This window comes from Schistocerca cancellata, chromosome 10 (assembly GCF_023864275.1).
Source record: "Schistocerca cancellata isolate TAMUIC-IGC-003103 chromosome 10, iqSchCanc2.1, whole genome shotgun sequence".
In the NCBI taxonomy this organism is placed as follows: domain Eukaryota; kingdom Metazoa; phylum Arthropoda; class Insecta; order Orthoptera; family Acrididae; genus Schistocerca; species Schistocerca cancellata.
Genome location: NC_064635.1, coordinates 164,482,726 through 164,504,988, shown reverse-complemented (window position 1 = coordinate 164,504,988; position 22,263 = coordinate 164,482,726). Strand labels below are relative to the sequence as shown.

Sequence of the window (22,263 nt, the reverse complement as noted above, 5' to 3'; positions counted from 1 at the left end):
GGTCACGCGGTTCCAGACTGAAGCGCCTAGAACCACTCGGCCACTCCGGCCGGCGAATATGGAATAGATCTGAGATTTATGTATACAGACAGATATAGTGGTCATGTCACACCCCTGGGGTGCTTCTGATGATACCCTTTTCTCTGATTTACATTTGCCATCGAGGGCACCGTGTTGGTTTTCATTACTTAAGAAGTCTTCGACGCACTCACCTATCTGGGAACCTATTCCATATGCTCGCACCATGTGAAATCCCTTCCGGAAATCTAGGAATGTGGAACCTGCCTGTTGCCCTTCATCCATAGTTCTCAGTATGTGAGAAAAGAGCAAGCTGAGATTTGCATAAACGCTGCTTTCTACAACCGTGCTGATTCGTGGACATAATCTTCCCAGTCTCAAGGAAATTTGTTATATTCGATCTGAGAACATCTTCAAGGATTTTGCAGCAAACCAGTGTCAGGGGTATTGCTTTGCTGTTTTTTCGTGGCCGTTCTCTTACCTTCTTATACTGTGTGTACATGCTCCTCTGAAATACGACGCCACATCACTCTGTTGTGGTAGGAGCGCTTGACGATGTTCTGAGGATGTTTTGGCGCAGAGTGCTACTGGTGCGCGTGCTGAGGTGTTGTTTTGGTGCCGCAGGATCCTGGTGCGCGCCATCAGCTACACGGTGCACGGGCTGATCCCCGCGTCGTGCGTGTTCGCCGACCGCTACAACAGGGAGGAGGTGGTGCGCTCGCTGGGCAAGGAGGTGAACATCAACCCGCCGCTGACGCTGGGACAGCTGCCCGACACACCCGAGGAGCTGCTCAAGCTGGACCAGGTAGGGCGCCGCCGCCGCCGCCATCTTCCCACACACCATCCAGTCCTGGCAGGGTCGCCACAGTAGCGCGTGTGGCGTCAGGGAAGAGCCAGTTCCGTATCAAAGTTATCAACGAGTGGAAGAAACCAGTTACAGGGTTCAAATGGAAAAAAAATTGTAAATGTCAAACCACACTATCCACGTCAGTTATCCGTCTTGATCTTACTACAGTTCAGTTAAATAGAATTGCACCATATAAATTTCACTTTTATTTATAAAGCACCTTCCATCGTTATTCTGCAAATTCGATACATACGTTTGTACAGTTTTGGCTGTTTTAGGTTAAAATCAGTGTCCTGTTTATAACATCGGTGTGCAAGTTACTTATGGTATATCTTTACATACACTTCTGGCCATTAAAATTGCTACACCAAGAAGAAATGCAGATGATAAACGGGTATTCATTGGACAAATATATTATACTAGAACTGACATGTGATTACATTTTCGCGCAATTTGGGTGCATAGATCCTGAGAAATCAGTACTCAGAACAACCACCTGTAGCCCTAATAACGGCCTTGATACGCCTGGGCATTGAGTCAAACAGAGCTTGGATGGCGTGTACAGGTACAGCTGACCATGCAGCTTCAACACGATACCACAGTTCATCAAGTTTAGTGATTGGCGTATTGTGAGGAGCCAGTTGCTCGGCCACCATCGACCAGACGTTTTCAATTGGTGAGAGATCTGGAGAATGTGCTGGCCAGGGCAGTAGTCGAACACTTTCTGTATCCCATACCATCTCGCCTGGTGATACGCCAGTATGGCGATGGCGAATACGCGCTTCCAATGTGCGTTCACCGCGATGTCGCCAAACACGGATTCGACCATCATGATGCTGTAAACAGAACCAGGATTCATTCGGAAAAATGACGTTTTGCCATTCGTGCACCCAGGTTCGTCGTTGAGTACACCATCGCAGGCGCTCCTGTCTGCGATGCAGCGTCAAGGGTAACTGCAGCCATGGTCTCCGAGCTGATAGTCCATGCTGCTGCAAACGTCGTCGAACTGTTTGTACAGATGGTTGTTGTCTTGCAAACGTCCCCATCTGTAGAATCAGGGATCGAGACGTGGCTGCACGATCCGTTACAGACATGCGGATAAGATGCCTGTCTTCTCGACTGCTAGTGATACGAGGCCGTTGGGTTTCCAGCAAGGCGTTCCGTATTACCCTCCTGAATCCACCTATTCGATACTCTGCTAACAGTCATTGGATCTCGACCAACGCGAGCAGCAATGTCGCGATACGATAAACCGCAATCGCAATAGGCTACAATCCGACCTTTATCAAAGTCGGAAACGTGATGGTATGCATTTCTCCTCCTTACACGAGGCATCACAACAACGTTTCGCCAGGCAACACCGGTCAATTCCTGTTTGTGTATGGGAAATCGGTTGGAAACTTTCCTCATTTCAGCACATTGTAGGTGTCGCCACCGGCGCCAACCTTGTGTGAATGCTCTGAAAATCTAATCATTTGCATACCACAGTGTCTTCGTCCTGTCGGTTAAATCTCGCGCCTGTAGCACATCACCTTCTTGGTGTAGCAGTTTGAATGGCCAGTAGTGTATTATACTTCTTCCCTCATTGCTAGCAGCGGTTGACGGCGAAAGACTTTGGGTCGCCAATGTACTTGGCAGTTTTTGCCATTCTTGCAGTGCTTCTTGTGCTGCATTATTTACACTTCACGTTTGTAAACTGAAAAACGGTTCAAATGGCTCTAAGCACTATGGGACTTAACATCTGAGGTCATCAGTCCCCTAGACTTAGAACTACGTAAACCTAACTAACCTAAGGACCTCACACACAGCCATGCCCGAGGCAGGATTCGAACCTGCCGCCGTACCAGCCACGTGGTTCAGGATTGAAGTGCCTAGAACCGCTCGGTCACAACGGCCGGCTAGTAAACTGAAATGAAGATTGGTATGTTTCTCACTCTGCTCAGTAACAGTGTTTATGTCTGTTCGTTCGTTATTGTTCACGTTGAGAACGGTGCCAACCTGTAAAATTAGGTGTGTGTGTGTGTGTGTGTGTGTGAGTGTGTGTGTGGGCGAGCTAGTGTGGTTTGACAGGTTGACGGCACTCACAACGTGAACGGAAACAAACGAACAGACACAAGCACTGTAACTGTATGGAATGAAAAACATCAGTTCGGTTTACAAAAGTGAACTGCAAATAACGCAGCGCAAGAAATACTGCAGAACGGCAAAAACTGCCAAGTGCATATGCGAATCAAAGTCTTTCGGCGTCAAACGTTGCTAGCAAGGAGGGAAGAAACAGAATATGTAGAGAAATACCATAAGTAACTTGCACACCATCTTTATAAACAAAACACTGTTTTTAACCTAAAACAGCCAAAAATGTACAAACGTATTTATTTAATTTGCAGAATAACCACGGAAGATGGTTTATAAATAAAATCGAAATGCGTCTAGTGTAATTCTCTTTAATTAACTTGTAGTAAGCTCAAGACGGATAACCAATAGTAACTGACTTTAACAGCTGCTGCGGAAGGTGACCACGCTAGAAACGTAAAATCTATCTCTGTTTGTATATATCTGATTTGTACCAGAAAGAGTGAGAAGATGTTCTGTTACCACAGAATTACGTAGCTGACTGCATCACCGCAAAAAAGTAAAGAGACAAATGAGGAAATAAATACATTATTAAGAACCTTGTAAGTGCAATTCCAGGAAAACGACTTGTTCTCAGCGCCAGTAGGTAAGTTTTTACAAGGTGTTTCTTGTAAAGAAGAAAACAGCAACGTTCCACCGTTAATAGTGGTATTTATTAACAACAATAGCACTATTACTGGTTTCGTACCGACTGTTTCATCTTCAGGCGGCTGTTTACATTTGTAATTTTATTACGTGTGTTGTTTTTTGCATTAGATGTTTTCTGTTCTCTCTTGACAACTATTGTAAAAAGCGATAAATGTAATATAAACATGAACAGAAGTCTGAAGATGAATCTGTCCGTTAGAAACCAATAACGGCACTGTTTGTGTAAATCACAGTGTCTCGAGAATCAATTTATATTTTGTCCTCGGCCGCGCTCTCAAAGATGTCAGTTTTCGTCAAAATAGCAAGAAGGAAGTTTTTGTTCCAAGTGCCGTCAATACTAAGGCACTTCATTATTTGTGACAGTACAAGCAAAGAAATACAGCATTAGATCTTGGAATAGCAGGACTTTGGTCAACACTAACCGCTTCTCATTTCTTTTAAATTTTACAATCCCAGAGAGAAGTACAGCTTGCTACGAAGACGATGCGCCATCAGGTAATGCATGTTTCAAAGACTTTCCCCGTGGTTTGGTGCTTCTACAAGTCTAGTGACATAGAACACAGTACCGAGACACAATAGTATGGAAAACTTGTGTTTTGTGGAAATGATACCTTGCACTTTTTTCCCTTTCCACCATTCAGTTAATATGATGTCGTATCCAAAAGTTCCCAAAATGTATAAAATAAAGTAATTACGTCTTTTGCTGTCTCAGTGTCTCGCGACGCAAGGACAGCAGCATTTTCAATACCAAATTGTTGTGTATGAAGCAAGATTTCAAATCTTATCTAGCACAAATTTTACTTGTGGTACTAACTCTCAGATATGACAGACGCTATAAGAAGAAGGTAGCTTCTGCCTCCGTAGATATTTAAAACTCTTGTGATTCAGTAAACCGCAAGTGTCTCCTCCAGGTTCTGAAAGAACAAGGTATGGACCTCAAAACGACTCCATTTATCACGAAATCACTCAGTGGCACAAAATCTAGAGTAAAATATAGGGAAGAAATGTTGGAAAATTTTGAAATTAAAACAGGAGTGATACAATGTGGTGGGGATTCTCTCCATTACTTTTCAACTGTCGCTTACGAAAAGTAATCTAAGAGGAGAAAAAACTGGAATAAGAGATTAAAACTGACGAGCCAATCAATAGGCAATATTAATAGACACAAGAAATATTCTCGCAGTTGCGAATATGATCAGACTGGGACTCGAATCACTCGAGACGAAATAAACAGCACATCTACCATTTGTATCCCATGTTCCACTTAGGGTTTACTGAAGCGGAGGATACATCGTTCAGGTAACAACAGGACAGTAATGCTAGTGAAAACGAGGAAATCGCCTTACGACAAACTCGTATTCCGAACTGTACTTAAGCAACACACTTCGAATGAGCTTTTAATTTGTATCGGGTTTCATTTGCGGTTTAGTGAAGCAGGGGATACATAGTTCAAGTGAACAACAGGACAGCAATGCTAGTTGAAACTAAGAAATCGACTACGCTGAACTTGTATCCCGTACTGCACTTAAGCAATACAGTTCGAAAGACTTTCGAGATACAACTGACATACATGTAACGTGATGTATTCTTTGCTAGTAATTTCATTCATTTCTTTCCATTGTATTTTGCGTAGAAATACTGAGATACAAACACGCGATATCGTTAACGTGAAAATACTACTGGCCCTTACATATGTGAAATAAAGTTTATCTCTCTCGCATTCCTTTGTTTCTCAACATTCTCCTCAGCTCTTTCATCTTTGTAATACATGCTCTCTGGTGACTTGTGACGTCATTGTTCAAAGCCGACGGGTTGTATCCCCTGCTACACTAGACCCGCAGCGCCGACCCAAACCGCCATATGTGACCGTGTTTCTACTTCCTGTAGTCGCACAGTTGGTGTGATCCCCCCCCCCTCCCGCCTCCCCCCCCCCCCCCTCCCAGGGAGAGACTTCTGATTATTGTCGCGGCCTTGTCTTGGTATGAAATACTGCAATGCCGTACCTGTGGCTTTACGATGCACTCTGTAATGTCCTTCAGACATGCGTGGAATTACGAATAAGCTGTCAAAATTAATAGGCGTTATGGTACTAGAGTCCGCATCTCGTGGTCTTGCGGCAGCGTTCTCGCTTCCCGCGCGCGGGGTCCCGGGTTCGATTCCCGGCGGGGTCAAAGATTTTTCTGCTTCGAGATGATTGGGCGTTGTTCTGTCGTCATCATCATCATCATCATCATCACTAATCCCCATTACGGTCGGAGGAAGGTAACGGCAAAGGACCTTGCCTAGTACGGCGGCGCGGGTCTCCCGCATCGTCCCCTACGCTCCTCGGAGTATGGGACATCATCATTATCATGGTACTATAATTTCGGTTGAAGTATTTTTATCAGTCAATTTAAGTATAAAATTACGGGCAATGTTTGTACTACCAGCAATTTTAAGAGATAGAAAAGAAGTCCAATTAATTCTCATTAACTAGTGTGCACATATTTGATTTCATTTATAATATTGTAATACTAACACTGTGTTTCCACTGTACAATAAGATATCGGATCTAACACAGTACAGCTATGCATCATTTATGTGGGGAACACAGGATAACAGATAACTAAAAGGGTCGTTGTATGCCTTGATTATCTAAAGAGAGAACTGCTCCTATCATTCTACAAGAAAGGGCTGGACAGGGAGACGAATCTAATAGCACACTTCCGGCAATCAGTTGGTTGGCAGCCTTCATTCATCCTATGTAGTTGGCCACACAAGGAAAATACTCCGAAAAACGCATCGAAATTCAACGCAGTTTCTCGCAAGCGATCTCCACAATAGGAACAAAGTTTTCAAAAGGATCGAGCACCATGGCTTAGTATATATAAGCGACACGACATGTAAATCTGCCTTACAGCCACGTATACGGAGTGACAAGGAAATCTCATTTAAATTTGCAGTAATATGGGAAAAGCTCTCTAGCAATCACTTTAAATTAGAATTTTAATATATTAAGCAGACAAAGGGCCGGTGGGGAAGCTACATCGAATCATGAGAGACTTAAAATACTATGATTTGCCACGTGTAACACATTACAATGAAAGCACTACTAATTAGGAGAATTTACAAATTGAAGCCGTTGTAACAGCCAGGAAGCACCACTGAAAAATTTAAATCAAGGGAGAACACGGTAAGATAATTAATCTGACTTGAAATTACGTGAAAATCTAACTCGCACATCGAGCACTCATACGACAAAGAAAATTATGCATTAACATAAAATTTAAATTGCGGTGTGTCGGGACTATCAACCAAATATAAATTAAACGAGATTGTCGAATGTGAAACGCTCCGAAAGCCTATCGGAAACAACCACATATAACAAAGCCCACCAGGACACACACAGGTGTGAACACAAGGGACCATTGAAAACCACCAAAAAATTAAATCGTGAAATACCAAAAATGAATATAAAAACACGAATAAAATTAGTAGTAAACAAGTAATGGACTAAAACGTGATGCTGAAACATTGAAAATACATTAAGCGATAAATTTTTTAACAGCCATTATTCCGTAGGTCTGTCAGCAAGAAAAAGTTTTGAAAAGATTTGAAATTGTGTGTTAAGTTTATCGCTAAGTGTTCTCATTCTCAAATACTGGATGCTTATTGTATGAGTAATCTGCGCACAATTAGCTACGCTGCCTAAAGACATACATACAGCTTCGAACTATAAGACGAGCCGTACTGTAGTAAACTGTCAATGTAAGATTATATCTCTTAATGAGTAGATTATGACAGCATTTTAATTTTTTTTAAGTTCAGCCAGTAATTGTGTTAGATACTGAAAACCAAATTTATGTTGGCCCTGAAAGTGATTGTATAGGAAACTTGCTTCTGGGGTGGGGTGATGGCAACTGTTTACTAATGTCGATGGCTGCTGTTACACTAACTGTTGTAAATGGCATCTGGCATTAGATGTGAACATACCTGTCTAAAGTGTTTAGCCCATGTGATTGTATTCATTTGGATCGATGATGCATTTGGACACGTCTCATCATTTCCTTGTTTTAGTTCGAATTTAGCTGTCGATCCCTTAGAAGCATATATACGATCATTTGTGTATGTATAATTGAGGATGGGTGGCTTAAATTGGACAGTACTGACTAGTAAAAATTGTCTTCAAATATTATGCATGCTCAGGACAACATACAAATAATTAAATGTTATCGTGAGTATGGTGTCTGCCTTCATAGATGGGTAGTCAGTTTGGCTGGCTCCCGTTCCAGAGGTCCCGGTTTCGATTCTCAGTTCTGCTATGGAGTTTTTTCCTTGGTAGGAGGAATGGAATGTGGCACACACAGTCTCGTGACACCAAACTTGACCAAATAGTAATGGCTACATTTCACAAAAATAGTAATGGCTCCATTTCACGAAAACTAACAACGGTCGGGGAGCAGCGAGCTGACACTATGCCCCTCCAAACCATATCCAGTGGACGCCATTGCCAGAGGATGACGCGGCAGTCTGTCGGTGCCAGTCTGCCAGGGCCTGAAGACAGAGTTTACGTTTATATATCATAAGCACAACACCTCACATACCGCGAACTCTGATAACAACTGAAGAGAATCGTTCAACGTGACAGAAGTGCAACCCTTTCGCATATTGCTGCAGATTTTAGTGCTGTTCCATCAACAAATGTCAACGTGCGAACCATTCAACGAAACATCATCGATTTGGGCTTTTGGAGCTGAAGGCTCACACGTGTACCCTTGATGACTGCACAACACGAAGCTTCACGCCTGCCTGGGACAGTCAGTACCGACATTGGACTGTTGATGACTGGAAACATGTTTCCCGGTCGGACGATTCTCATTTCAAACTGTATCGAGCCGATGGACATGTACGGGTGTGGAGACAGCCTCATGAATCCATGGACCCTGCATGTCAGCAGAGGACTGTTGGTGCAGGCTCTGTAATGGTGTGGGACGTGTGCAGTTAGAGTGATATGGGTCCCCTGATATGTCTAAATACGACTCTCACAGGTGAAACCTACGTAGGCAGTCTGTCTGATCACCTGCATCCATTCATGTCCATTGTGCATTCCGACGAACTTCGGCAATTCTCGAAGGACAGTGCGACACGCCACACGTCCAGAATTGCTACAGAGTGGCTCCAGGAACACTCTTCTGAGTTTAAACACTTCCGCTGGACACCAGACTCCCCGGACATGAACATTATTGAGCATATGTGGGATGCCTTGCAACGTGCTGTTCAGGAGAGATCTTCACCTCCTCGTACTCTTACGGATTTATGGACAGCCCTGCATGATTCATCGTGTCTATTTCGTCCAGTACTACTTCAGACGTTAGTCGAGTCCATGCCACGTAATGTTGCGGCACTTCCTCGTGCTTGGGGCGGGGGGGGGGGGGGGGGCTATATGACACTAGGCAGGTGTACCAGTTTCTTTGGCTCTTCAGTATAGCTTACTACACAGCTGCGAGCACATTACGGAGATTCCAAGGCGACATTCCTTGCAGTAATGAATCAGATTTCTCTAGGTGCGCTCTTCTTGTACACTGAAGCAGCCAGATTGATTGGCGATAGCTTATTGTCCTACAAAAATAGCGCCGGAGCAGTTAACAGAATGTGCCTTTGAAGGCTCGCCAGCAAATACAGTTGCAACACAATGATGCAGCAGCATGAACTTAGGAAATTGAAAGAGTTGCACCATGAAACGCCAACTGAATATTCGTCAAACTTTAAGGCAATATTCATTATGTAATGGATATTAAATTTCATTCCATCGAAACTGTTGGCCATTGTCAGCATCAGAAAGAGGTATGATCCTCACAAGCACAAATATAATCTTGCATTCGTTATGGCATGGAAGCAAACAGCCTCTGAATGATATCTTGAGCAACTTATTGCCATGTCTGAAATACCTGCAGTGTCAGTTCAACTTTCAGCAGTTCGTCTAAGGACTCTTTGGAATCGATCTCACCGCCTCAAACAAAATGAGACTCATCAATGAACACCCCACAATACCATCCAATGGCCCTCCTTAACCAGTGAAAATTTTCGTCTCGTGAAAATGATGTGAAACATCTATGACATAGACATGTCTTAGCCTACACTGACGGGTGATCCAATAACATTAGTAATGTGACTCAGCGAATACAGGCACAGCCTGTACTTAGTTTTAAGATTGTGCATTGTCGCCAGACCTCTTCCTAGGTCAAGGTGAAGGTCAACATCCCTTTCATATCTCTCCTAGCCTAATTGGGAGAGGTATAAATGGTGGGAAATTGAAAGGTCCATTATAATATTGATCTGGGAACGCGGCGAAAGTCGCAGGATTTTCGGGCTTATTCAGGATAGTGGAGTGAATCTAATTTATTACCATAACTGATAACCTGTCACTTACAGCCAAACACCTCCAACCCAGTTAGTGAAATTTATGATCCAAAACTGGCTGCCAAGGAATTTTTCCACTCATTCCAATTTCATTTATTTTGCAAATTGTGTCACACTTCCTATATACATAGAGCAACACATACATACAAAAACAGATGCATGTTACTTGTCATAATACGCAAGAGTGGTTACAGATCTTGCTCTCAAAAATAAAAGTGTCTGTATTATTTATCGAGTGTAAAATACCCATTTAAAACTACAGTTGTAATGTAATTGTTCTATATCAATGAAAAAGTACATATGGCTCACACACTGGTATTACTGGAGTAGCGGGTGACAGCATATGATGACAAGTTTAATGTAGACACTTTCTTTAGTAGATTGGCTACATCTACGAACTGTCTCATGAATAAAACGTGGTGGTACTGTGACATTGCCATACACTTCATTTTACATGATCCTTCAGATATGAGAGATGTGCATAGAGATGTATGATTAGAAAACCTTCTTACCATTCTTATAAAATACAGTGAACTAAGTCTTCCTGACTAAAGAGCATGATATTAACCTGTGGTTCATAGCTCTAGGTAGTGCTACGCATTTGTCATACTGACAAGTAGTATTTTGTGCAGTATTCTGTAATGTGTCCACTAGCGTTAAAATAATACAATTTTCTGCGTCTAAAAACTTGAAATCGAATTGCTGAGTTTTAAAACCTGTGAAATAATTATATTTAATGAACATTTGTTTAGCTAGAGTTGTTAACTTACATGTAAACTGTGTGCAAATCGATTACACAAACTCCATCGCTATTTACATTCCACATTTATGAAGTTCCCTGACTAAAGCAGAAGACATCATTAAGCTACAGATTGTACAGAGTTTAACCCTACGCAAAAAACATTAACAGAGTTGAAAGAAGTAACAGGTACAAATCCTATCACTGATTGATGTGGGATCGAAAACCTGAGACTTCCAAACTATAGTCTAGCACTTCTGGCACAGTTTTTCATGCTCTTGTGCTCTGCAGTAATAGCGATGTATCGGTGCCATCTCTATGCTGGCGCTGAGAACAAACGGAGATCTGCACTACAAATTTTGAAGAACGACTGTGACGGCATTGGTTATCTAAATACTGCTCCTATTCATATGATGTGTGGTGCAGAAGTAGCTATCCCACTGGTAGCGGGAGTGTGTTCGCAGGCTTCCAGCCTGTGGCAGGAATCACTCTGGAGTTGAAATGCGTTGATGGATGGTGCAATAACGTTTGTACCCACACCTTATCACAATAACTTACAAGCTGGAGTATTATTGCTACACATGACAAATGTGTATGCTATATGTAGTAGAGGAGTGGTGGTGCACATATTAAGTCACACTCCCTTGAGTCGTTTTATAATTGATGTTGAGTAAGTGGAGTGAGATTTGTCGTGCACAAGTTGTATCTTTCAGATCTACTATAATTTTATTCTGAATGCTATAGTATTCTTTCCCAATACAAGCAAGCTATGTGCAGAGAAATCTGGGTATCAATTGCAGAATACATGAAATAGGGATTTCCTGTATCTAGCAATGGAAAGTCGCTGCACAATGGTGTTCAAATGGCTCTAGCACTATGGGACTTAACTTCTGAGGTCATCAGTCCCCCAGACTTAGAACTACTTAAACCTAACTAACCTAAGGACATCACACACATCCATGCCCAAGGCAGGATTCGAACCTGCAACCGTAGCGGTCACGCGGTTCCAGACTGTAGCGCCTAGAACCGCTCGGCCACCTCGGCCAGCCACAATGGTGTATTTGCATTCTAGAATGTTTATTACATTAAAGAATACAAGTTGCAAAGTCTACCAGAAAGAAGAAGGTTCTGCTGCTAGTGTACATGGGGCTGGAGAAGGCACTGATGGCAGAGGGCACAGGTCACATTGCAAAGGTGCCAGTTGAGTCTATCAGTAGATCAGGTTTCACTATGCATGGCCTGCACCTCAGTAGGTATGTGAAGAGGAGGCTGGCAAAGCTTATAGGTGACAGTGTAGTGGGTGGTGGTGGGATCACTTGTGGAAAAATTGCTGTAGTAGTTGGTGTTAGAGCTGCACCTTTTTTAGACTGAAGTCAGCTGATAGGTATACCTACTTAAATGAAGTCCCTCTAATTAATGGATCGCCTTTACAGGACGTCATGTTTCCAAGTAGAGAACGAAATAGCATATTTCATCAAAATATAAGAGGTATTAGAGATAAAGTTAGTGAATTGCTTATAGATTTTGACTCTAAAATTATTGGTATACCGGAGCACCACTTAAATAACTTGACAATGAAGAGGCTTCCTTTACCAGGAGACAGATTAGCTGGCTGTTTTTCAAGGAGTTCCTTGCGTGGTGGGGGAGTGGCCATGTACATAAAAAACAGTATTCCATTTGAGTCCATAGACGTATCATGGCACTGAACTGAACAGATATTTGAACGTTGTGCAGAGGCAGTTGGATTTAGTGAAACTGAACTCCTAATTGTTGTTGTTTATAGGTCCCCTAACTCTGACTTCAGAGCATTTCTGCTCAACCTAGAGAGAGTTCTTGATTCACTTAATAGAACGTACCAGAAATTAGTTATATGTGGTGACTTCAAAATTAATTTTGTATATGATGGTGCAACAAAAAGGATGTTGGTAGATCTCCTAAATTCATATGACCGGATGTAGACCGTGCTTTTTTTTCCAACTAGGGTGCAGGGGAACAGTAGCACAGCTGTAGACAATATTTTTAATCATTCTTCATTACTAGGTGGGCAGTCTGTCAGTAAATGGGTGAAAGGCCTTTCAGACTATGATGCACAAATTTTAACACTAACAAATTCACATATAATTACAAACTATTTAGGAAAGTTAATCCAACAGCAATAGAGAGTTTTTTAAACCTTGTCAAGGAACAAGAGTGACAAGATGTTTATACCGCCGATAACATGGATGATAAACATAATGCTTTCCTTCACACTTTTCTCATGCTATTTGAGAGTTGCTTTCGATTAGAACGTTCTAACCGGGGTGCTAGCAATAATATGCAGCCTGGGTTGTTGACTAGTACGTTAAGGATATCATGTAGAACAAAGTGGGAATTATATCAAAATGTTAGGAGTAGTCACAATCAAGCTACAGTAGCCCATTACAAACATTATTTTAAGGTGCTTAAAAACGTTATTAGGAAGTCAGAGAGTGTGTGATATGCAAGCAGAATAACTATTACACAGGATGATATTAAAACCATATGGTCAGTTGTGAGGGAAGTGTCTGGTCAGCAGCACTAGGTTGACGATATAAAGACAGTTCGTAGTAAAAATATTTCTGTTACTGATAAATCAGTTATATGTACAGTATTTAACAATCATTTTCTGAGCATTGCTGGTGAATTAAATGAAAATTTTGTTTCGACAAGGAATCATATAATTCTGTTGGCAAATGCCTTTCCGACATTGATGTCTGAAATTTTCCTCCATGATACATACTAGGAGAAGATTGAGTGAATGATTAAATCACTGATGACTACAGACTCTCATTGATGTGATGGAGTGCCTAGCAAAATATTTAAGTACTGTGCTGCACATCTTAGCCCTGTATTTAGCCATATTTTTAATTTTTCCTTCAGGAATGGTCAGTTTCCTGAACGATTAAAGTACTCAGTAGTAAAGCCGCTTTATAAAAAGGGAGAAAGGGATAATGTAGACAATTTTGGCCTTTTTCTGTCATCAGTGTTTACTAAAGTTATTGAAGAGGCTGTGTATATAAGGATAATTCATCATTTATCACATGATTCGCTATCAAGTGTACAGTTCGGCTGCAGAAGTCGTTTAACAACTGAAAATGCTATATTCTCTTTCGTCTGTGAGATACTGGATGGGTTAAACAAAAGGTTTCGAACGCTAGCCATATTTTTTGATTTAATTAAGACGTTTGTGTTGATCACAAAATATTGCTCCAGAAGTTGGACCATTACGGAATATGGAGAGCAGCTCACAACCGGTTCACCTCTTACTTTAGCAACATATAGCAAAATGTCATTATTCACAGTGTTGAGAATGACTATGATGCGAGTTCTAAATGGAGTACAGTCAAATGGGGGCGGGGGGGGGGGGGGGGGTGCCCCAGGGACAGTGTTGGGGCCACGCCTGTTCCTTATTTATATAAATGATATGGGTAAAATATTTCTGTTTGCTGATGACACTAGCTTGGTAGTAAAAGATGTTGTGTGCATCATTGGCTCGGTTTCAAATAGTGCAGTTCATGACGTAAGTTCATGGCTTGTAGAAAACAAACTAACGCTAAATCACAGTAAGACCCCGTTTTTACAGTTCAACAAAATTCAACAAATTCAACAAAACCTGACGTTTTAATTTCACAGACTGGGCATACGGTTGGCGAAACTGAACAGTTCAAATTTCTAGGTGTTCAGATAGATAGTGAACTGTCGTGGATAGCTCACGTTCAGGATCTTGTTCAAGGACTTAATGCTGCCATTTTTACTATTCGAACGGTATTTGAAGTAAGTGCTCGTTCAACACGAAAATTAGTCTACTTTGCTTATTTTCATTCGCTTATGTCGTATGGTATTATATTTTGAGGTAACTCATCCATTCTAAAAGGATATTTTTGGCTCAGTAACAGGCGGTTCCGCCAGTAAGTGGTGTAAGTTCACGAACCCCTTGTCGACCCCTGTTCACGAACTTGGGTATTTTGACATTGGCCTCTAAATGTATATATTCCTCAGTGTCATTTCTTCTTAACAATATTAGCTTATTCCCAAAAATGAGCAGCTTTCACTCAGTTAATAGTTGGTAGAAATCAAACCTGCATTTGGATCGGACTTCGTTAACTCTTTTTCAGAAAGATGTGCAGTATACTGCCGCATCCATTTTGAATAAGCTACCACAAGAATTTCAAAAATCTTAACAGTAATCCACACGTTTTCAAATCAAAACTGAAGAGTTTTCTCCTGGGTCACTCCTTCTATTCTGTCGAAGAGTTCCTTGAAAAATTAAGCTGATTCTTTTTGTATTGTTGATTGAGTTTACTTAAACTCATGCCTTGACTTTTTCGGGTTCATAAACATTTCATTTTTATCTGTTACTAAATGTAAGTTGTAATTTCATGTACTGAATCGTTCCATGACCTTGGAGATTTGCTCCTCAATTTGGTCCTACGGAACTTGACGTGTAAATAAGTACATAAATAAACAATAGATCAACGACTATGTCACTTTCTACAAGAAGGCAGAAACACCAGGAGACTTTAGCGAATGAATGGTACAGAGACTCGGAGTTCATACTGAATGAATGTAAATGTAGCGTGGTGTACACAAATATAGTAAGAAATCCAGTGCTGTACGATTGTACTATTTACGACAAATCAGTAACCTGGAGCGACCTAGAGTAGAATGTCTACGTAATACACAGTGTACAGAATAGCATATGCCTGGTAAGTATTGGTCATCAGCCTTGCTCCCTTAGCAGGTCACATTTATGAGGAAGTAGATAAGATCCAATGCATACCGGCATGTACATGATAGTATAGCCAGTGTGAGATGCTAATCAAACTCCAGTGTCATTAGAAATTATGACATAGGTGTCATATAGCATGAAGAGGTTAACTTTTGAAAACAGTCTGCATATTCCTTCCACATATATCTCACAAAATGATCACAGTGAGAATATACAGCTGATACTGACATTCACCAACAATCTTTTTTTCACACACCTATCAGGAATGGAGCAGAGACAGAGGTTAAATGTTAGATGTGCTCACGACCACACAATATAAGGAGCTTCCAGTGTTGCCTATTTTAAACAGTACTGACCCTTAAACGATACCCGATTTCATCCATGTATTGGAGTTCAAAAACTTGGATTTTTGTTCACTAAATGTGTGCTGTGTCTCTATACATCTGAATGTAAGCTGGTGTCTGGCGGGATGGAGTGTGAGGAATCATGTGATTTAGAGTTTTAGGTATCTTGTGTGTCTTAGGTGTCTTAGGGTTTTAGGTGTCTTGGGTGTCTTCGGGTTTTAGGTGTTTTGGCACAGTCCTCACCTTGCAGGGAAGCAATCTGTAACACTCTGGACAGCAATCTGTAAAGGATGTTAGCACTAGTTGATGTGGGGTCCTGCAGATGGTTATTATGCCCACTAATCGTTGGTGAAATGCAAGACATAGCATAATAAAAACATTGCAGTTGTTGCTTTTCTTCCTTCCTACTGCATGTAGCAGGAATTGTTCCAGTACACATCATTTTTCTGAGTATCAGTATTTGATTTATAGGTATGCACTCAACACTGAATTTACTTTCATTCATTGTTGACTCCCAGTACCTGCAAAACCCACTGACCATTGGCATTTGCGACGGTCGTCTGGTGTTGGTACTTTCTTACAGACAAGCACATAAACTGTGACCAATTATTCGTGTCTCCTTCAATAAAGTTAACATTCACAAATCCACCATATTCTGCAACTATACCGAAGTGAGACCACTTGCCATTGCTGTTTGCAGTAAAATCCTGTATCTTGTATTCCTTCATTTCTACCTAGTTTTTTCCACTCACAGCTTGTAGGTATTGGGAAAGAATACTACAGCATTCAGAATCAGAGTAAAGAACGCTTGAAACTACAAATTTTACATGACAAATTACACTCCACTTATCCAACATCAATAATAAAACGACTCAACAGGACTTAATACACCTGTGATCACTCCTCTACTGCATGCAACATATACACAAGCAATAATAATAACCCAGTTTATAAGCTATTATGATAGGCGCGGATACAAACATTTTCGCAACGTCCATCAATGCACAGACGCAAGGCTGTCACTGCAAATCGACCTATGAGTTAATGCCACCACAGGCTGCAAGCCTACGGGCACAATCTCACCAGTGCCGTCACGGCTACGTCTGCACCACATACCAGAAGAAACGTGCACCATATTAACATTCCAATAAGATCGTAGTGATTCCATGGCAGCTTTAAGCCAGGTCTACATTAGTTCTGCAGTGACTGCATACATTCATGGCTATTAATAGCTCCTTGTCAAAGACAACTGTGATATTAAGGGCTACACTAAGTTCTAAAAGGTTCTGATTTACGATAGCATATCAGTCATCCGCAGGATTTGTACTTTGTTCCTATTAATGAATTTTTTGGGTAGAGTCACATACTTCAGTTCTAAATCAAAGCTTAGTACTATCTTCTCCCTTAGTCAGGCGCTTTATAAACTCGATAAGTCGCCTGCAAAATCGTAAATAGTGATGGAGTTTGTATAATTGATTTCCACGTATTTTACATGTGAGTTAACCACTTTAGCCAAACAGATGGTTGTTAAGTATAATTATCCCAAAGATTTTAAACAGCTTTCAAGGTTCTAGATGTATACAATGCTATTCTTATAACCCCAGTGGACACATTTCAGAACACAGCACAAAATACTACTTGAAACTTCCTGGCAGATTAAAACTGTGTGCCCGACCGAGACTCGAACTCGGGACCTTTGCCTTTCGCGGGCAAGTGCTCTACCATCTGAGCTACCGAAGCACGACTCACGCCCGGTCCTCACATCTTTACTTCTGCCAGTAGCTCGTCTCCTACCTTCCAAACTTTATAGAAGCTCTCCTGCGAACCTTGCAGAACTCAGATGGTAGAGCACTTGCCCGCGAAAGGCAAAGGTCTCGAGTTCGAGTCTCAGTCGGGCACACAGTTTTAATCTGCCAGGAAGTTTCATATCAGCGCACACTCCGCTGCAGAGTGAAAATCTCATTCTGGAAAATACTACTTGTTTGTATGAGAGATGCCTAGTATCACCACAGAGTTATGAACCATAGCTTAATTCCATGCTCTTTAGTCAGGAAGAATTGTTTCATGCTATTTTATAAGACTAGTAACGTGGTTACATAACCATAAACGTCTACACACAATGTCTCTAGTATCAAGTAAAGTAATATGTATCACTATATGTGCCAGTACTGCCATGTTTTTTTCAAGGAACACATAGAAAATGTAACAAATCTGCTAAAAACAGCACACTACACATGGCATAGAATGCATACTGTCATCCGCTACTGCAGTACTGCCATTATGTGAACCATATGTATTTTTTACTGCTGTAGATCAATTAAGCTACAACAGTAATGCTACATGTGCATTTTATACTGGAAATTATCCACATTTCAGTAAATAATACAGAAAATTTGATTTTTGGACACAAGAGCTATAACTATAGCTGCACTTCATGACAAGCAACGTATGTGTGGTTTTGTATGCATAATGTAAATCTACATATATAGGAAATGTGATTCAACTCACAAAACAAACATATTTGTGACAAGTATTTTTGAGTGGTGGTGGCAAAAAGATCGTTTGGTCATAACTTGCGATAATTTATTAGGTGGTGGTGTGGCTGTAGGTGACAGGTCATCGATTGTAGTAATAAATTAGATCTGCAATCTTGAATAAATCTGAGAATCATGCAACCTGCGCTATGTTTCCATAGCAATAGGATAACAGATCGTTCAATTTCCCACTTCTCCCAGTTAGTCTAGAAAGGAGGGGGAACGGATGTTGACCTTCATCTCGACCTTGAAGGAGACCTGGTAACAGCCGGCCGCGGTGGTCTAGCGGTTCTGGCGCTGCAGTCCGGAACCGCGGGACTGCTACGGTCGCAGGTTCGAATCCTGCCTCGGGCTTGGGTGTGTGTGATGTCCTTAGGTTAGTTAGGTTTAAGTAGTTCTAAGTTCTAGGGGACTTATGACCTAAGATGTTGAGTCCCATAGTGCTCAGAGCCATTTGAACCAGACCTGGTAACAATGCAGACTGAATGAACTCTGGCTCTGACCCACTACTCTCTTTGTTGAACTTCTTACAAATCTTTTATGTGGAGGGAGAAACACAGTTTGAAAGATAATTGTAAGCTCTGACCATACACACTCAGCTACACTACTAACATTTGCCAACAAATGAGCCATTTGTGGGATAATTGCAAATGTGTTGTTATAAGAAATCATACGGACTTCAGCCTGTAATTTTTTGCTAATTACTGCATATAATGATGAATTAAAACATTAGGACCTCTTTCTTAATAGCATGTTGGTTCAGCTTAGGACCCTGGTTCAGCGTACATCGATTCATCAAGTCGTTGGTAGATACCCAAAGGTATGTGACGTCAGATTTCTATTCACAAGTCACACATTTCCCATAGATTACGTGTCCATGGCGTGATACATGTTTTGAACAGCTGTTGGCCTGGATATCAGCGTGTTCAGACATTACCATCGACCTGGTGGAACAAGAAACAAGTTTCAGTCGACGAGGTGATACATCTTCATTGATCTGCGGTCCAATGTAGATGATTTCAGGCTCAGTGCAATCGCAACTGACGAGATCACTGAGTCAACTTGTAAACAAGTAGGGATCGTCTACAGCAGAGCCCCATAATGACCATAGTGTGATGAAATGTTTGCTCTAAAAGACTTGCTCCTGCATTCATTACCACACACAGAGATGTATCCAGTGGCGGCTGGTAGGGGGGGGGAGGTGTCGAAAATTGTGTTTTTTTATGTAAATACGAGAGCTAGTCAGTTTTAATGTGTATCATGCCACAGGAAATAATTTTATAAGTGATGCAGAAACATGCCATATCCCAGAGTACTGATGGTTATCGACTAACTTGTAGATGGTTCAAATGGCTCTGAGCACTATGGGACTTAACTACTGAGGTCATCAGTCCCCTAGAACTTAGAACTACTTAAACCTAACTAACCTAAGGACATCACACACATCCATGCCCGAGGCAGGATTCGAACCTGCGACCGTAGCGGTCACGCGGTTCCAAACTGACGCGCTTAGAACCGCACGGCCACACCGGCCGGCAACTTGTAGATGTGTGTGGGAATTCTGCAATGTGTAAAATCTCTGTACTCCAGATCCAGGGTGGGGTGGGAGATAAGTCCCCTCTTGCCCCACCCATTTCTCACGACGATGCCTGCACGCCAATTGTACACTGTGGGCAGTTCTGCCATAGATATCCATCTACAGAGAGGGTAGGCCTTCAACCTCCACGTTACATGATAAGTTGTGGACATCCAACAACTAGTCATAACTGTCCTTCCATAGATGCTCACGACTTAAGCATTCCAACAGCTAACCAGTTTCTCTGTTTCCAACATCCTCATTCCCAGGTGTTTGGCCATAACAATACGTCCTATTACAAAGCTGCTCATGTTGCTTTATTTCCCCATTTGTGTCCCAGTTGGCATCAGAATGATTTCCCATTCGTCTTGATTCTACTCATACAAGTGATTCAGGAGGAATGGTCATTACTGAGTGATATGACAGGAACGATCTTCTGAAGCATAAACTTCATATGGAATATGCCATAATCTGAATGGTTTCCAACATACAACACAGGTTATGATTGGTGTGGCCAGCCTTATTTACATGCATTCATTACCAGGATTACACACGTACATGGAAAGTGAAGTAGGAGGCAGATTCATGTTACACCAGCTTAAAAATTGTCTTTCTGACATTTTTTAATATTCACAGATGCTGCTCCTCAAGGCTCTATTTTCAGTTCCATTTTTTGTTATTTGTCAATGATTTGCCCATCAGTTATTTTTGAAAATGACATATCTTCATTATCTCAAACCAGATTGCTTGGATAAAACACAAATTTGCACGCCACTAACCCCAAAATAAATGTGAGTACATTAAATGAGCTCTATCTCCAAAACCATTCGAAATAGGTTATATGTCGGGATGAAATTTTTTGCTTCAGTCGAGTGGCTCTGTCATATTTCTGAATATTGATCATTCCTCCTGCGACATCGTGCACACTTTCCTTACTGCATAAAGTACCCCTGGAAGCCCACCCAGCTGGCTGCTTCCCGAGCGGCAAGGCGTGCTGGTCCCCAGCATGAATCCTCCCGGCGGATTAGTGTCGAGGTGCGGTGAGCCGGCCAGCCTGTGGATGGTTTTTAAGGCGGTTTCCCATCATCTTGGCGATTCCCCTTATTCCACCTCAGTTACACTATGTCGGCGATTGCTGCACAAACACTGTTCCATGTACACTTACAGCATAATTACCATGCAAACATTTGGGGTGTTACGCTCGTCTGGTATGATAGTTCCCAGGAAGGGGAGGTGGGGGGTGGAAGGGGGTGGTGTCCACTGGGGCCGATCCGCACAATAACCCTGAGTTCGGTGTGGGGAAACGGTGGGGTGGATGGACTGTTGTGGCCTGTTCTGGGGTTGTGAACCACTGAGGGGTACCCATCGTTTCTAGGTCCCCCGTTTAACACAATACATACACCCACAACGCCACCAAGCAGCATTCAGTGTCACAGTGAGTTTATACTCCTTATCTGCAGGCTGTTAGTTTTGGAGGTTGTTTCTTATTCCCTCTTTGTCTCTTTTATCTCTAGCGATCTTGCTTCCCAAACAAGTAAATGGTTCAAATGGCTCTGAGCCTAGCGATCTTGCTTCCCAAACAAGTAAATGGTTCAAATGGCTCTGAGCACTATGGGACTTAACTTCTGATGTCATCAGTCCCCTAGAACTTAGAACTACTTAAACCTAACTAACCTCAGGACAGCCCACACATCCATGCCCGAGGCAGCATTCGTACCTGCGACCGTAGCGGTCGCGCATCTCCAGACTGTAGCGCCTAGAACCGCTCGGCCACTCCGGCCGGCTCAACGAAATGAGCTAACCAGTTAGTTGTGTTACCTGTTTTGTCAGAAACCATAAACTTTGTTTTAGACTCGTTTATTTTGACGTTATATTGTTTTATTTGATTTAGTCCATTTAAACAGCACTGCTTCAAGGGTTTTCTTCACTCTAAATTGAAGTAGCTATTTTTGAAACATCATCACTTGCACAAGGGCTGTAAGTCAATTTATTACAAACAACGACTATCAGTCCAGGAACAGACAATCTCCACATAGGTCTTCAGAACATGTTTACTTTACATAGGTCTTCAGAACATGTATCTAGATCGCCTGACGAAAAAAGTAAAGCATCGAGAACACATAGTGGAATGTCAGTATAACGCTGACCCACTCTTTATATAACCATCGTTGATTAGAATTAGAGTTCGCTGGGATAGGCAAAATGGCCACCAGGGTGCATTAGCATTGTTCGTTTTTAGTGTTATTACCAGGACTCGTAGGAGAGTAAACATCCTCAG

The 22,263-nt window shown here is 41.8% G+C and overlaps 1 protein-coding gene across 1 annotated transcript in view; it reads left to right on the top strand.

The window, feature by feature from the left end:
- The first annotated feature begins 584 nt into the window (after nt 1-584).
- Nucleotides 585-22,263, top strand: part of LOC126106220 (rap1 GTPase-activating protein 1-like) — a 397,582-nt gene continuing 375,903 nt past the window's right edge. The window contains exons 1-2 of the mRNA XM_049912450.1: nt 585-592; nt 643-823. Coding sequence (XP_049768407.1) covers nt 585-592; nt 643-823 — 189 coding nt within the window. The remainder of the gene's footprint in view (nt 593-642; nt 824-22,263) is intronic.